At 39.7% G+C, this 16,369-nt stretch overlaps 1 protein-coding gene across 1 annotated transcript in view; it reads left to right on the top strand.

Annotated features, from left to right (window-relative positions):
- LOC102057892 (von Willebrand factor D and EGF domain-containing protein-like) overlaps positions 1–16,369 on the top strand; it is a 185,830-nt gene that overhangs the window by 125,623 nt on the left and 43,838 nt on the right. The window contains exon 21 of the mRNA XM_014285420.3: positions 11,469–12,350. Within this exon, the coding sequence (XP_014140895.2) occupies positions 11,469–12,350 (882 nt within the window). The remainder of the gene's footprint in view (positions 1–11,468; positions 12,351–16,369) is intronic.

Here is a 16,369-nt window from a genome sequence, read left to right as displayed (position 1 = left end):
ATCACTCACAGTCACAGAGATACCCATCTGTTTGCACTTCCTTTAGCAGGTTAGAGAGGTCGGTGTCATCGCAAAAGATTTATTTTTTTCCTATTAGTAAATCAGCAATTTTACTGGACAAAGCAGTACCACATCCATCACTGATAAAAGATTGTTTGTTCAGAGCCAGCTCTTTCTGCTTCTCCTGGTTTAGGGAGCCAAAGATCAAGGGAAAGGATTATTTTATGATCTCTGTAATCGAGTTCTGCTTTTCCATTCTGAACACCACTGCTAGCTCTCCTGCCATAGCAGTTAATTTGCAGTATTGTAGACATTTGGCACTTGATATACTTCTGTATGCGCCAGCTATTTCTTGTGTTTACATACTCCGTGTTTTACACTATTCCACTATCTGCATCATGCTTCTGAATTCACTTTGATTTTACATCAGAGAGACCTCTGTGACCTTCTTATTTGCACCACTGTCAGATCAACATCAAGATAAGGATTTAAAAGGAGGGTAAAATGTTTTGAATTAAAAGAATGCCTGCGTTTAAACACATAGTGCTCAGTCTAACACCAGAGGCATATTAGCCTTTAAGTTTTACATTCTTAACTTTTAACTTTGAAATGACTGCTGCCATTATTAGCACTCATCATTGATTACTGTCCATGAAAAATAAATAACTCTGGTAAGAGCTTTGGTCACCAACGCAAGGTTTCATCTCTGGAGCTAACTGCAGGAGTAGGGACCTCTTACTGCCTGGAACCAATCAAATGATTTTGCTTCAAGAGATGACTGAAGAACATAATGGACTCCTTTCATCTCTTATCTAACAGAATTGATTAATTTGCATTAAAGAGATCAAGGCCGAGCTTCCAGTCTCACTTATACCAGTGTAAATCACAAGCGATTCCATTAAATGAATAGCACTACCCTAATGGAGAGAGCCAAGCATTGTTCCTGGAAGACACATCTTAAAGCCTGTTAAGGCAGGCACATCACACACAGAACTTTTAAATCTGTATGTATCAACAGGTGTAGATGAAATGCACACACTTTTCAGCATTCAGAGGGTGCTTAGCAAAAAGTAACTAACCAGTCTTGACATGGTTTGTGCAATGAGTTACAAAGCTTACTTGAAGGCAGGAATATTTTAATGCTGCGGTCATTGGCTGTGAAGTTGTCTGAGATCCTTGCAAAGAAGGCATAACAGAAATACCACGTAAATAGTAAATAATAGTCCATTCTGCCTCTGTGTGGTAATAGCTCTCTGCCAGTCCTGTGGGCTCCAAAACCAGGAAGCAGTGTCTCCATGCTGTGGCTTCCAGCATCTAGCTCTGACTCAGGCCATTGAAACCCTGTCCACAATTCTTTTTTGGAATTTATGGTGGAAGTTGCTGATCCCTTTTGTAAACTATGTTTCAGTGTTTCTAGTTTGTGTATTTCAGGACAAAATGTACATTTTTCTTCAGACTGACCAGTTATGATGTAGCGATGTCTCCTTCAAGGGGCAAGTGATGGAACAGTAACTGAAGTGGGGTTAGAAATGCCACACAAAGACATTCCACATAAATTTGGACTCATGAAAGACACAGTTTTGCAAAGGTATACCAGTAATGTTTGCAGAGGCCAGGATCAGCCTAGCATTTTGGACATAAGCTGTGACCCTTTCCTGCCCTCTGGGTATGTAATTGCCACTGAAAATCCACCCCCGTACTTGTCAAGACAGAAAGGGAACCCGACAGTCTTTCTGATGGCTTTCTCCTCCTTAGGGATACCTAATAAAATATTAAGTATTTTCAGAAAAATATCAACAGAGGCCTGTACGGTATATGCTATGACCCAAACATAACAACTAAAGCAGGCATGGTGGGAAGAATATGTTTAGATAATTTAAAAGATAAACGGTTTCCAGCTTCACTGATCCATATAGTCTGTCAAACCAGAATTTGTTAAGTGCTTCCAATACAGATGATATATTTAGGAAATGATGTAGCTCAGCAATAGAAGACCAATGAAGCCCAAGCCATAAAACCACTAGGGAAGAGGACTCAGCTATATGCCATGAATAATATTTACATTCAATCAGGACATCAAGTACAGATTACATTTCTCTCCTACCAAGAATGTGCCACCTTTTGCTTAAGCAATCACTGTGCCATCGTGACTTTTAAGTGATAATAACAACTCAGTCTCCAACAAATAATCTATGGAAGATACAGGCTCTGTAGTTTTCTACACTGACAGAACAAAAAGCAAGATTATCTCCTTTTAAAATTTCCAAGCTCATTTAATCATCTAGCTATAATAGCACACAGCTTTTAAAGAGAGCCAACCCTGTTTCCACAAATTTGGTAAGATTGCTGTTTTGTTACAGGCACTTAGAAGCCCCTTAAAAGTGTAAGCAACTCATACTGGACCAATATCCTGGCCCCATTAAAGCAACACAAGAGTTTTGCAACTTACTGCGAAAGCAAAGCAGCAGCTGAGGAAAAAGGATTCATAAGCAGCGCAAAGCACACTACAGTAGAGGGGGGTAAAATAGCTGGGAAATTCTCTGGAATTGCTCGTGGCAAATTTAGGACTAGTTCCTGAACATCTTCCTGTTGTTGATGAACAGGTACCTGCAGATGCAGTGGCGCTCTGTTCCCCAGATTTGCTTGCAGAATCTGGTGATATTCACTGCCAAACCATGTGACTTTCGCCCCCAAAATTACACGTCACATGTATAGCACTAGTTCAGTTCTGAAGGGACACAGCAACAGCCTATAGCTAACACAGGACAACTGATCCTCTGGGATGCAGGAGAAAATGATCTCTCATGCTGATAACTTGTTACATTAAGGATTTCATAGAGTTGTAGAATAGTCCAGGTTGGAAGGGACCTTGAAAGATCATCTGGTCTAGCCTATGATTCCTTAGAGAGAATTTATCTCGTCTATTACAATAAAAATACAAAAGACTTTTCTTTTCTTTTCTTTTCATTTCTATAGGACATGGGGTTAGAACTGCACACTGGAGAGCATCACCAGAGCTCTCTGGTCTGTAAGTGGTGGAAAAATTAAAAATCTTTTGTATTACTAAAAAATTAACAGTTCTCACTAGGAGTTTGTCCATGCTAACACGCTTACAGTACTTATAGAATATTGTCTTTAAAACCTCAGATTTGAATCAAGCTATTGGTTTATGAAATTTTAAATTCCTCTTAAGCTAATGTGATACCTTACAGGAAAAGTAATCCTTAAGCCTTCTTTCCTCCTTCTCCCACAAATGCCTCTGGTCAGTCCATAACTTCCCCTTTATATTTATTTCGATGCAAATAAAAAAGGGCACCCATTATCTTCTTCATAGCTATTTATGTCACAATGTTGAATCTCTAAGTGACCTCGTCTAGCTTCGAAATTCTTGCTCCATTAAAAACAATGATCTCCATAATACATCCTGAGAGCCTAGAGAGGGAGAGATTAAACAGATGGTTGCTAGCTGAAGTACCAAATGTCTCTGCTTGCTCATCCTAATACTCTTTCAAAGAGAAAACTACAAATGTTATAAAGGCAAGGCTCATGATATGACTGTCCCCAACATGCCACCACAGAATTCAAAGGGCAGAAGTAAGTTTTGTCAAGAGCTGATGACACCTATGTTAGCAGTGAGCTATAGCTAAATAACCATACTTCAGGAACTGTTGCTTTTATGGCATATGCCATTCAGATGGAAGGCAAGCTTCGAATTCTGCATTAATGCTGCTTAGCTTGGATTTAGGGATGCCGACCCCCCTTCTAAACTGGAACCTGAATTCAATGTACGTTGTTCATAGTCTTTATGCACAGCTAAATGGACATACTGTTTATCATTGCTAACCTGCTGGCCATAGCAAAAACCCCATTTGGTTCAACTAGATACATATTGACCGAACTGACTAAGAACTTTTGTGACATACCATCTTAAAACTTATTACTGAAATTCCTTGCTTTTTGTTTTCTGTATTAAAAATAAACTATAGAAAGTGGTCAACCTAATCAGTTGAAATTGTGAGGAGTTCCATAAAAGCATGATTTCACTGAGGGTATTTATATGTACTTATGTGGTACTAAAATAGATTCATTACTGGTCTCCAGCAAGGCATAGTTCAGATTGTTTCTTGGCTTTCATATGTAAAGTAACTCATTTTTGTGTGTTTACAGCTCAAAACAACATAATTATAGTTTTAGACCATTTACTTCTTGAATCGAATAAAAGGAGAATTTCAGTAAAATATTCAAATTTAAGCTATTTTTTCTTTGAAGAAATATTGTGGATTTTCTTTTGAAGAACTGTTATGAACTTTCTTTATAATCTGTTATTACAGTCTAAAGGATTTTACATAGATATTTCAGAGAATTAGACAGGGATGCTTCAGAGACAATCTGTCTTGATTTAGCCTATTTTGTATATATCTATCAACCTGTTCAAGCCACGAGAGAGTCTGAAGGCCCATGAGGCATCATCAGATAAGAACAGTTCCTATTATTTTTTCCATCTCTCGCAGTGCTGAGAAGTAAAATACACTGCCAATTCTTGAATAGAAAATATAATTTATTTGCATGAAGTCTATCTTTATACTGTCTTTGTAGCTGCTGAAATAATACAATTGCAGACTCAAATAATTGGAGAAGGTAGAACACAAAGAAGAGAGGTAAAAGTTCAGACCTTAAAGATGGGCAAGGGACAATGATAGAGGGGACAATAAAACAGTTATGAGGGGATGAAGTGGGTGATCCGTGGCTTTTTGAAATACAACCATCCTTCTTTGCTTCCTGTTTTGCCGGCTGGCTATTCAGAGGCAAGAACAGAAAGAGCACTTCTAAAAACTACAGAACGGGTTAGACCCGAGGAATGTACAGAGCACAGAAAGAGATCTAGTAAGAAAGGAGAAAGAGGAGCAAGGCTCCTGTGCAAGGGTGAGAGCGCATCAAGCGTGCTGAGTGTTTGCAATCCCTAGGAGAGAACTTTTCAATTAAATCTTGAAATAAACTGGAAGGTAGAAGAGGTGTTTGAGAAAACATTGTCTGTTTGTAAAAATATAGCTGCTTTCTAAATCTCCATATACAATCCAAAAAAGATACTGATAAAGAAAAATATTGATAGAGGGGGGAAAAACTGTTTGGGGAGCATGCTCATATCTTTGCAATCAATAATTCTTACACCATTTTTAAAAACACTGTCTCTGGTGACCCTGACGCTGAATTTTTTTTGAAAACTTACAGAACACATAAGTGGAAAGAAAAAAAACCACCCACCACCAAAACCCAAAACACCCTGCAAAGAGAGTCTGCAAACAAAGTGCACAAACTGTTATTTTCCTCAAAGGCTCATTTTTTTGTAAAGCTTTCGCTTTGTTCATCACCTTCTTGCACTGTTCTTGCACTTTGCCTGCAGATGATGTCTTGTCCCAAGAATCATACTAATCAAAAGCTGATGGATAGCTCCTTGGAATGCAGATACACATGTATTACATGTGTGTGTATTAGGATAAGTTTCATATTTAAAACTGGTTTGTTACTTTCAGGCTTGAGTAGCATTCTAGAAATCTAGCTTATAGCCTGATGTTGCTATTATCTATTCAGGACACCTAAAAAGGAGCCAGTCATTTAAAGTCTATGGAGAAATCTGGCTTAAACGAATATAAACTAGGTGTGTGTTAGTGCCCCAACTCTAAGTTTTTTGTTTCTCTTAATCCCTAAATGATAATGCTTTCTATCAGAAAAGTTCTATGAATAGAAAAATATTTCGTGTAAGGAAAGGGCTATATCTAAGCAAAATCTTTCTAAGACATTGTTTTGGTATTTGTTGAGTATGAAAAGGATTATCTTTATGTATTCCTTGACCTATCTATAGGTAAGACGGAAAATGTTCTTTGACATGTACTCAGCAATATAATTTCTATGTTCCTGAACTGTTTGTTTCCTGACCGAGCATCTCAGAACCCCAGTTTTCGTTGAACACATCAGTAAATGAATTGAGATGTCAGTTATATTATTCTGAAAACCTAGAGGCAAACGAACAGTTTTATACTGTGATGCAAACAAATACAAAAGCCCTTTAATGTGACATTACCAAACACACTATCTCTTCTTGAGGTAGTACCTTCTCGTGTACTCACATACAATTTCAACACCCTAGCACTGGAAAAGGACCTCCTTGATGGCAAAGCTTAGACCCCATTCCATTTGTGGGAATCATTTAATCTGAATACAGGGAGGATACAGGGAGAAAACTCATAAACAAAGTTTAGTGGGTGAGCTGGCTGGAGATGCCAGGTTTTCTCCTCCACAAAAAACCATTGTGTTAGAGCAGAATGATTTTGTATTTCATACACAGAAAGCAAATTTGAGTTGCAAATTATGAATGGTGTTACAGAATTGTGTATGTGCAGCTGCAGCCACATTTGACAAACAAAAGAGTCTGAGCAGAGGAACAGTTATAATCAGGAGTGGCTGAATGATGCAAACTCCATAGAATAGCCCCTGTGGCTCAGGATTTTGGTAGGTGAAGGGGAAGAAAACTGCTCACCAGGTAGCAACATCAGCAACACAATCTCATTTTCTATCAGGCTGAAACATAGCTCAGGGACAGTGAACTAGATGTTCACCTTTTAATTCCATCATTAAAGCAATGAGTAAATTTACCCATGACAGAAGTGGTGGTTTGGGATGACAGATTTTACTAAGACTGAATGCACCTTACAGATGGATACAGTCATGGGACTGCTTTGCTCATGTGCTGACCTGCCTGGGTGTAAGACATGCTGGGTCCACAAGCTGCTTCACTGTGAGCCTAGTACAAGCTACGCAGCTGGCTGGTTAGTTCTGCCTGTCTGTGCACAGCTAGTGGCTCACATGCAGCTCCACATCATTTTTTGATTTGCAAATTCCAGATCTGGGCACGTCTCCTATAGAAGTTATTACTCGTATCCTCTATTTCCACATTTTTTTTAAGTGGGGATTAATTTTTTCCTGTGCCTACATTCAGTGTGTTGTGTGTTCCTGAACTCTTTTACAACAGGTTTGATTTTTCAATTTTTAACATTAAAAATCGATAAAGGATCATGCGCTCTAAACTTAAGCTCCTATGTAAATTTATAGTAATATCCGCATCTCAATGGGACTTTCGAATGTTTTTGTTTCTACAAAAATAATCCTGGAAGTATACCCTTTATAAAACTTGGGAAATTGAAGCCATACTTCAGTTAAAGGACCCGAGGAATTTATTCTGGGAGTTACTGCTTGTGATTGTAAGAGAAGGGACATCAGTGGCTGGGAAGTCCAACCAGCAGCTGAATGTGGGGAACTTCTGGATGCTTAAGCGGAAAGGAGAATCAAAGCCGTATTTCTGAATATTTGGGAGAGGGAAGACATTACGGTATGCTTGAATGGCTAAACAGAAGATTTAGGAATTAAACACGCTCTGACTAGAAAAGAAAGTTATGCCAGAACTTAATCAAATAAAAGAGCAGATTAAGAATTGATGGAAAAACAGAATTTCCCTAGAGCTTTCTATTGAAAGCTGCTCTGTTTCCCTTCTCTCACCAAGTAAATAGTGAAAAATATATTAATGTGAAAAAGTAGCACAAGAAATGGGATGATCCTTAATACCCTGGTAACAAGACTCCTTAGACCAGTGTAATTTTTCTTTTCTCTCTTGACATTTTAAATAAGATTTATGTGCTGGTAGATGTTTCAAACTTTAAATGATGACCCACGTAGTGTAATATGTCAGAAGAGCATTTCTCTGTCGACATTTTTCTGAATCAGAAATGTGTGAGACAGCATGTACTACTAAATGTTAATAGCTCTAAAACTACACAAATTGTACATTTATTGAATTGTGTTAATAATGAATCCTTAAGCTATTACAGAATTCTGAAATAGTTGTAACCTGATCAGAATGAAACGTGCCCACAATCCTCTCAGCTGACAGGCAAAAGAGACCACAGCCAGATGATCTTGCCAAGGAGAAGGAGCCAGCCTCCACCTAGAGAGTAAACTGGTTTGGGGTATTAGATTAGATTAAAGGAAAGAGCAGCACTTGAGATTACATGGCAATGCTTTTAGTGTCTCTGTCATGTCATTAAAAACTTGCATTTATTTAGAAAACAAAATTTAAGTTTTTGACCTAATAGTTGAAAAGAGAAGCATAGCAATGAAAAGGTAATAAATACTCGTGTCTATAGGTTCAAGCAAGTCTTTGAAATGTCAGTTGCTAGCTGTAGGGTAGGATCTGGCTGTCTGCAAGGCACACGGCTTTGGAAGAAAGTTGTGGAGGTGCGTAAGTGTAAGACCAGGAAAGACTTGGGTGAACAGCACAGAGGAACATGATAACCAACCTGGTCGTCCTCCCTGTCCCAGGCACAGCACTGAATGTGTGCTGCTTCTCTGGGAACAGAGATGGTTGGGCCAGAAGGGAATGTGATTTCTCTTAGTTCAAGTCTGGATGTGGCTTTTTTTCTGAAAGCTTGTAAATGCAAAAAAATAACGAGAAACTCAGAAGAGAGAAAATACATTAGATTTCTGTGTTTCAGAGTGTTGCTATCTCATCCTGGGTTTAAAAGACTGTTGAGTGTCTTCTCTGTTTGTGAACTGCTGTTATCGCTAGCTTATATAGTCATTTTATTACCTTCAGAATGAAAGTGAACCTCTTCAACTACAGATATGTAGTCATTCACTATAAAATACAATTCAAGTGAGAGAAGAAATCAGAATTTACTGTGCCTTAACAACATTGTAATGGCATGGCAAGCATGAACCAGAGACTGGTTATGACAATTCTTATTTATGAGCTTAGTGCAAGTGGCACAAAATATCTGAAACACCAGGCAAACTGCAGTCTGAGGGGTTCTCATGTCGGGGAATCCTGCACCACGTAGATGGAAAGTGCCCAGGTGTTGATTTGGATGAGGGATGTTAAACTTCTGTCCAGGAAGTTTTCCCTCCATCACCATTGTTCTAATCTTCTCCAAACAAGGAGGCAACAGAGGAATCTATCTTCTGAAGGCCTGATCCATCCTGGCATTATGACCTGCTTACAGTCATGTAACTCCATTGATAGGAATGGAGCTTGTGCCACACATAGCTGGAGCAAAGCAGGAGATGCTCAGTCTCTTACCTACCTCTGTGGAAAACAAACTACATAGTTTCACTGCTGCACATTTCCCTATTAGTATAGGCAGAAATACTGACAGGTAGTGAAAATGTGGTTTTGTACCGTCATATAACCTTGAGCACTTTGCCTTGTCATTTTTTTTTTTGTTATTTTCATCCAGTCCAATATGTAATCATACAGTGGCATCACAGAGAAAACCAGATTCATGCAATCACAGTTCTGCATTGATAATGGGTTATACATTTGAAGATATTGATCAAACTGCAAGCAAAATAAATTGAAGTAATACAAGATATGAGAAAGCTGCTGACTATAGACAACTGAGTCTGCAATTTTTTGGTATACTTCTTTGTTTTAGCTTATTTAGATATCTGGAAGACTGTAGAAAGAATTTTTCAGGTATTTCAGAAAAAAAAATCAATCATATTCTAATCCTAACTAAATAGCACAGTATCACTGTAAGTAAAACTCTGAGATAATGAAAGCTGAGAGGATACTCTAGTCAGTCTGATCCCCTTACTAGTTACTAAAATTTAGTTAGGAGGAAAGCCCATTTAATTATGACACAGTAGAAGGAGCTCAAAGCTATAATCAGGGTTCATTTTGGAAATTCGTTAGAGAGGTCATTCAGCCCTTCACTGTCATTCCTGTTGATTTCTGGTCCCTGAATCAAATTTTCTAAAGGCAGTAATGATCATCTATTACTGATAATTTTCTATGGGGATATTTCTCTCATCTTTCTCTCATTCATATTTAAACCTTTTTTGACTTCTGCTATCCTCTCATGCTCTTTTTGTGGATGACCTCCCTGCTTCGCTATCTCTTACCTCCCATTCTGTGTACCTCATCATTCATCAGCCTTACTCTGGACAGCAAAATCCATGTATTTACCTGCTGCTCTACTAAATACCAGATATTTACCTACTCATGTCCATAGCTTGATCCAGTACCGTTGTAAAAGTTCAAAACACTGTGCTTCAGGACAATAAAAACTCATCAGCCACCAGTCGAATGACACTGTTTATCAGCCAAATAAACACAGCTTTGGGTGCCAGGATTTGCTTTGATCTAGTCAGTGCTCTAACTTTCATTTTGACCTTTTTCAAGCATTTCAAGCTCTTTCCTTGCTAACTCTGGCATAATATCTACATCAATGGGAGTTTTAAGAAAGTGATTAATATTTATGTTTAAAAGAAAGAGGTACATCCCGCATGGGGTTAACCCTAGAACCAAGTGAGGTTTTTTTGTTCAGGATCCAATATATTTCGTTTCCTATGGAGTGAGTATGCCAGAACCGGTTAAAAATAGCTTCTTCCATTCATTAGAGTCAGCAGATGGCCATTAATCTTCCTGAAAGTATTGATTCAAACTACTCGTCTCCACTTTCAAGGGCCTTCACAGACTACCCTCTCCCCATCTATCATCCCTCCTTACACAAGTGAAAAGGTGGCTGGCTCTGTAACAAGTGGGTGACAGTTACAAACCAGCAGACTCTCTTACATGCTGCCCCTCACGTCTGGAGGGAGCTGTATCCAGCATTAACAAAGCTTTTCCATTTGTCTCATTTAAATGCTATCCTAGAACTTTCCTTTGCCATAAGGTCTACAAAAGCATTACAGAGTTATGCACAGGTGCGGTGGCACTAGAGCCTTTCTAGGACACAATCTTGCCAAGGACCATCTTAACATTCTTTATTTCTCCAACTCCAGTATCTATCTGCCCCAAAAAGCAATGTCTCATCTTGCTCCTAGACTGCAAAGGCTTGAATGCAAAGTCGCTGCATTATGGACTGTCTAGCAGAACGTTTCCCAGCACACTATTGTGATATAGACACAAATATTAGCTCAGGTGGTCAAGAACTGTAGGGTGCACCAAGGAAAGGTGCGCGGTGCCAAAACCTCCCGGACTCGGGTAATCCAAAATTAATAAACCAGTATGGCAACTGTTTTTGCCAGGCTGCAGTTTAACCCCTGTAAACCCAGTGCTGCACCTCAAAGAATAATGTCTGAACTTCAGTGAGCCTTACCACCTTAGGCTCAATGTTAAGCCAGCATAAACACATTTTCTCTGGTTCATGAACTGCCACCCTGTAAGTTTCGGTATTGCAGTTCCCTGTGCATCCAGTGCTGGTGTTACCTCTAGTAGGTAACACCATGAGCAGGTAACACCATGTCATTTCTATGCTAGTTTGCATAAATGTGTCCTTAGCATATATGACAGATTAACTGTTTTACTGCTAGAATTGATGTTCTGTTGCTTGCTTGTAAGGTAAGTGTTCACTGTGGTTCCTATAAACTCTAGACCAGCAAAACTATGGCTAATATATATCTTTCTTCTGTCCTAGTTTCAAGATCTTCCCAAAGCCATGTGGATTTTGCTGGAAGAAATACTGAAGATGCCAAAGGCTCTCACCAGGAAGATATTTTAAAGACAGCAGAAAACATGTATTCCCTTCTTTCACAAACCCAAATTCCAAGACAAAGTGCTACATACTTTTTGGAAAGAAACCCCACAGTCTTTAACACTCCATCCCTTACAATGAAAAGGAAGACTTCCCAAGCTCAGGCATCATCAGCAAAAACACCTGATATGGAGTCCACAGTACCTCAGAAACAATCTTTTCTTGAAAAAAGAAGCGATACACACACTTTCCTTCTGCATGAGGAGTCAGACCCCAGAGCCACAACTGTCAGCATGACAACCCGTACCCCTCTGCATTTTAAACAAGACAAACCAGGTACAGCACGGACAGTTCCTTCTCATCACAACACAAGCACAAGTTCATTCTTAGCAAGGCCACATGCTGTCCAGCAAACTCGTTCCAAGTACAGCTATTCTCCCAGGAAATGGCCTGGTCGAGTTGCAATCTTGAAGACTAAATCATCTCAAGATTTTCCAACAGAGCTGGAGAGAGTATCTACTTTGGCAACACGCCTCCCCTCCCCTTTCCATGTAGTAGGTTCTTCTCTTGATACCAGCGGTAGTGTCCCAGCAGGGTCAGCATCCCGAGCAAGGCTTCCAGCACCGACCGCAGCAGCCAGGAAGGAGTACAACACAGTGATGGATCGTGTGGAACTGCCAAAAAACAGTGGCAGGACACATCAGAAAGTCGTTTGCGCTAATATGCCGTGCTTTACTGGTGTGCAGTGCGAGCCAGCCCAAGATGGACAATTTAAATGTGGGCCTTGTCCTACTGGATACAGCGGTGATGGAATTACATGTGAAGGTAAGGGAGGAAATCCTCTCTCAAATTCTTTTACAACTTCAAACCTAATAACCCTCCAAAGTAAAAATTAATTTTAGTTATAAATTTGCGGGTTTTTCTATCTGAGGTCATTCTGATTTTTTAAGCCAATTATATTTCAAAATAACAGACAAACATTCTATAACTTTGAAAAAGCTCTTTCTGCTTACAAAAATGACATATTTATTTGATAATATCTAATCTATTGAAACCAGGGACAGATTGCAATCTTACTTACTCTTGCTTAAGGCCAGATTCATTCTACTGAAGTCATTACATTTGAAAACATATAAAACTTCTGTGGGAAAGAGTAAAATTGACACAATTTCTCTATACAACAGATATCCTAGGAAAAACGAATTGTTCTACTACCTGAAAAATTACTTTTAAATATCTATCTAATAATTTAAATACAAAACTGAACTTGTCATCTGAAATGTATAGCGCCAGAAGGGTTTTCACAATATGTTGAGTTATTTATTAGACAGCTTAGAATATCTCCATAAAGCAATAGCATTATGCACATTGTTGAAACAATGAATTCCCTGACTTAGATATCATTAATTACACCTTTTTTTTGAAATCCTTCTGATAAGTTGATATCTTAATTGGCCTTTCACTACACAAAGCAAAAGTATCATCTATTTCATTCTCTTTTACATACGGTTTCTCATGCCCTGCGCACAGAGCACAGCCGTAGTGAGGTCTCAGCCACGATGCACTGCAGAGGACCTCGCAGGGATTCCTTGCAGCAAGCAAGGCTTTGTGGGGGTGTAAAGCCCCCAGCAATACTGCAGCCCCCTGAGCTCAGAGCAGTGCTGGGGATATATTACAAAACGTGTAAGAAAAGGTTATTATAACATTGGGTGCTATAATTTTTGCCAGTTTGCACATTTCTGAAATGTCCCTTCTATAGGACTTAGGTTACTTGGCACAAAAGACCCTGTCTTTGACCTCTATTCTATACTTGGAGCTGGAAGAGTACCCAGCGGCTCCCAGCACTGGAAAGCCCACGGCAAGCCTGCCTGCAGAGCGGCCTCCCCTCACAGACCAGGCCCGTGCACGTATGCATATTTATGAATATGGGCATACGGCTGCTTTGTGTATATTTAGTATGCCCATCAGGATGGTCCTTAAAACATAAATCTACCCCTGCCTTTTACTGTCTCACAAGACAAGATGTTTTCTTCAATTACTGGTATTACTGAAAATCTCTCTGGACGGTCCTTAGCATGAAATATTTTATTACCAACATCATTCTCTGTCTCAAGGCTTGACGACATGACACACAAACATCCTTTATTTGTCTCTTGTCACTCACCTGGCTCCATAATAAGCCTGTCAACACGCTCCCCGCTCCTGCTTCCCCCCGCGTTCCCCTGCACACCTGCACTGCAGCCAGTAGCGTGAAGAGCGCCCATTGTGCCTCCAGCGTCGGTGTCCCTTCCCATGTCAGATGCAGCTGATCCATCATGACAGACAAAGCTGAAAGAGGAGGATAATTCTTGGATTAAGGCCTGTCATAACCTCAGCAATCGGCACCTTACAATGCCGCCACAAGTGTACTGACTTCCCTCAGAACAGTGGTACCCTTTAAGAACGGGAGACAGCAACACTGAGCAAGTGATCAAAGCTTAGGTGAGACCAACATTTGTGAAATCTTCGGGCTCCAATGCAGCATCCATGGCAAGTAAGCAAAAATGTTGACAGACTCACACACTGATGGTAATTGCCACCATCCTATTTGATATAAAAATCCACCGAGATGAAAGAAACAGCCCATCGGTACCAAGTTTTAATACCTCTGGAGCTTGAGGAGATGTGACCTTTGTTTAGTAAGAGTGGCTGAAGATACTCTAAGATAATAAATATTTTACTAAGCAATATTTATCTTGTGACAGAATGTAATATTTTTTTCTAGTTGTGCATATTCAAAATCAGGCTTGGAGGACTGGTAGAGAAAAAATAAGCAGCACCCTGAAAATAAATTTTTAAAGTAAATCATACCACCTTTTATATCTGTAATATTGTTATCCCTTTGGACAATCACCTCAGTCTCACTGTTACAATTTAGTTGAAAGTCCTCTCCCCCTACTCTGTCTTCCTGGTTTGGGAATCAGAGACTCACAGAAGAGTCCTGGCTGGAAGAGGCCTCTGGGCATCATCAGGTCTAACCTCCCACCTTCTTTTGGGAGAACATAGCTAGAGGACAGTGCGTTTGGCTCATATTCGGACACCTAAACTGAGATACGTTCAGATGCTCTTGGCAATTTCTATTTACTTCCTTCACTACCGACAACATTGTCATCTGTAAAAAGTACGACCTTGCTTTTGCCCATCTTGCCTTGGCGTAATAAGCGTTACAGATTCTTAATTCTTTTACTTCTGGCAGCAGCTACTCACTTCGCAGATGAAGGGAGATGAAGTAGCTCCTCAAGGCTCTACTCAGCACTCCCATGCCCTTTCCTACAGCTGGCCAGGTTCTCAGCTTGCAGAGCTTTTTCACCTTCCTGCACAAAGGCAGTATCTCCATTTATTAGTGGCCTGATGTAAAGACAAGTCTGCTAAACAGGCAGGGCCTTGAAAAACTTCATTTCAGAGTAGCATTTTGAAAATAGCTGGCATCACTTACAGAACAATAAAAAATATGTAGGGGAGCTGAGCTGTAGTGCACTGGATTCTCCTGCATATTCTCTTGCAGAAGGTGCTTGCTGGCATTTATGGAGTAAACTTAGCCAAGAATTCCTCTGGTGATGAGGGATGCTACTAAATACGTAATTTCCACTCTGAGTGCCCTTTTCAAGGATATATACCATAAAAGCAATGCATTACTATAGTACACTCCTAGCAGTTTTACAGGACAGCACCTATCACCCACCAAAGTACACTGCAGAGGTGTCATAACACTCACGGAGCTTTACACATTTCAGCTCAGTATGCCAAACAAATAAAAAACTAGTACTTTAATAATGGACAGCTAGTCCAAACAGGATTGTTTTCAGAATGTTTCTGATATTTTTTTCTAGTGTATTACAAGTGGCACATGTAATGCAGCACTTTGTAACCTTTGAGGGTAATGCTCTGAAATACTCAGTGTGGTGTTAGTCACCTTAGCGCAATTACTCGTTGTCCTGCCTCTGTTCCCCACTCTACAACAGGGACACAGACCTGCACTTTCAAAGATGCTGTATGCACTGGATAAGGAAACAAATGCTGTCTTTTCCCTGAGCTCAGTGTATTTACCACGGTCTGCACATATGGCACTGTCCAAGAGCAGCTGTTGGACTTAACTGAGCTCCTCCAGGTGCCCCAAGGTGGAACACATTCCATAACAGCGTTGAAGTTAACAAATGCTGTTCTGGGCCTCATCGTTGTGCTTCTTTCTGAAAGACCTAGACCTGAAGACTGACAAAAGATAAGAATTTAAGCCAAATTTCTGGTCATCCTTGGTTTTATTTCTCTAACCCCAAGTTCATTCAATAGGGAGTGTCTGATTACTAAAACTGTATGATTAAAAAGTCAGAGACTCAGTTCCACAGAATACAGGCAATTATTTAAAACTATTTTGGATTAGGTGACAGTTAAGGACTAGTACCTTTCCAGTTTCTAGTAGTCACAAAAGTTCCTCAGAATTCCTGTGGAGGGTAAAGTCATGCTGCTTTAGAAACATTTTCTTAAAAATGTTAAGTCAGTAAAACTGGGATATTTCATAGGCTTTGTGCAGTATTTTCTAAAAGAAGGGGAAGTCTAGAACAGTAGTAGTCATACCTTCTGCTCAAGAGTTAAAAACACAGCACTGACATTATGAGACCACTGTTCAAACCAAATAATTTTCAAAATAACAGGAAAGATGGGAAAGTATTACAGGATGAACAGCTGGATGAAACAAGGCAAAAATAAATCAGGTAGCTGACATTCGTCTGTTCTGATATTTTTACACCCCAAAACCTCTATGCTATCAGACCGAAAGGCCTATCTCCGATAGCTACCAACAGCAGATG

This window comes from Falco cherrug, chromosome 8 (genome assembly GCF_023634085.1).
Source record: "Falco cherrug isolate bFalChe1 chromosome 8, bFalChe1.pri, whole genome shotgun sequence".
In the NCBI taxonomy this organism is placed as follows: Eukaryota; Metazoa; Chordata; class Aves; order Falconiformes; family Falconidae; genus Falco; species Falco cherrug.
The sequence above is the reverse complement of the archived record's forward strand: the minus strand, read 5'-3'. Positions and strand labels throughout refer to the sequence as shown.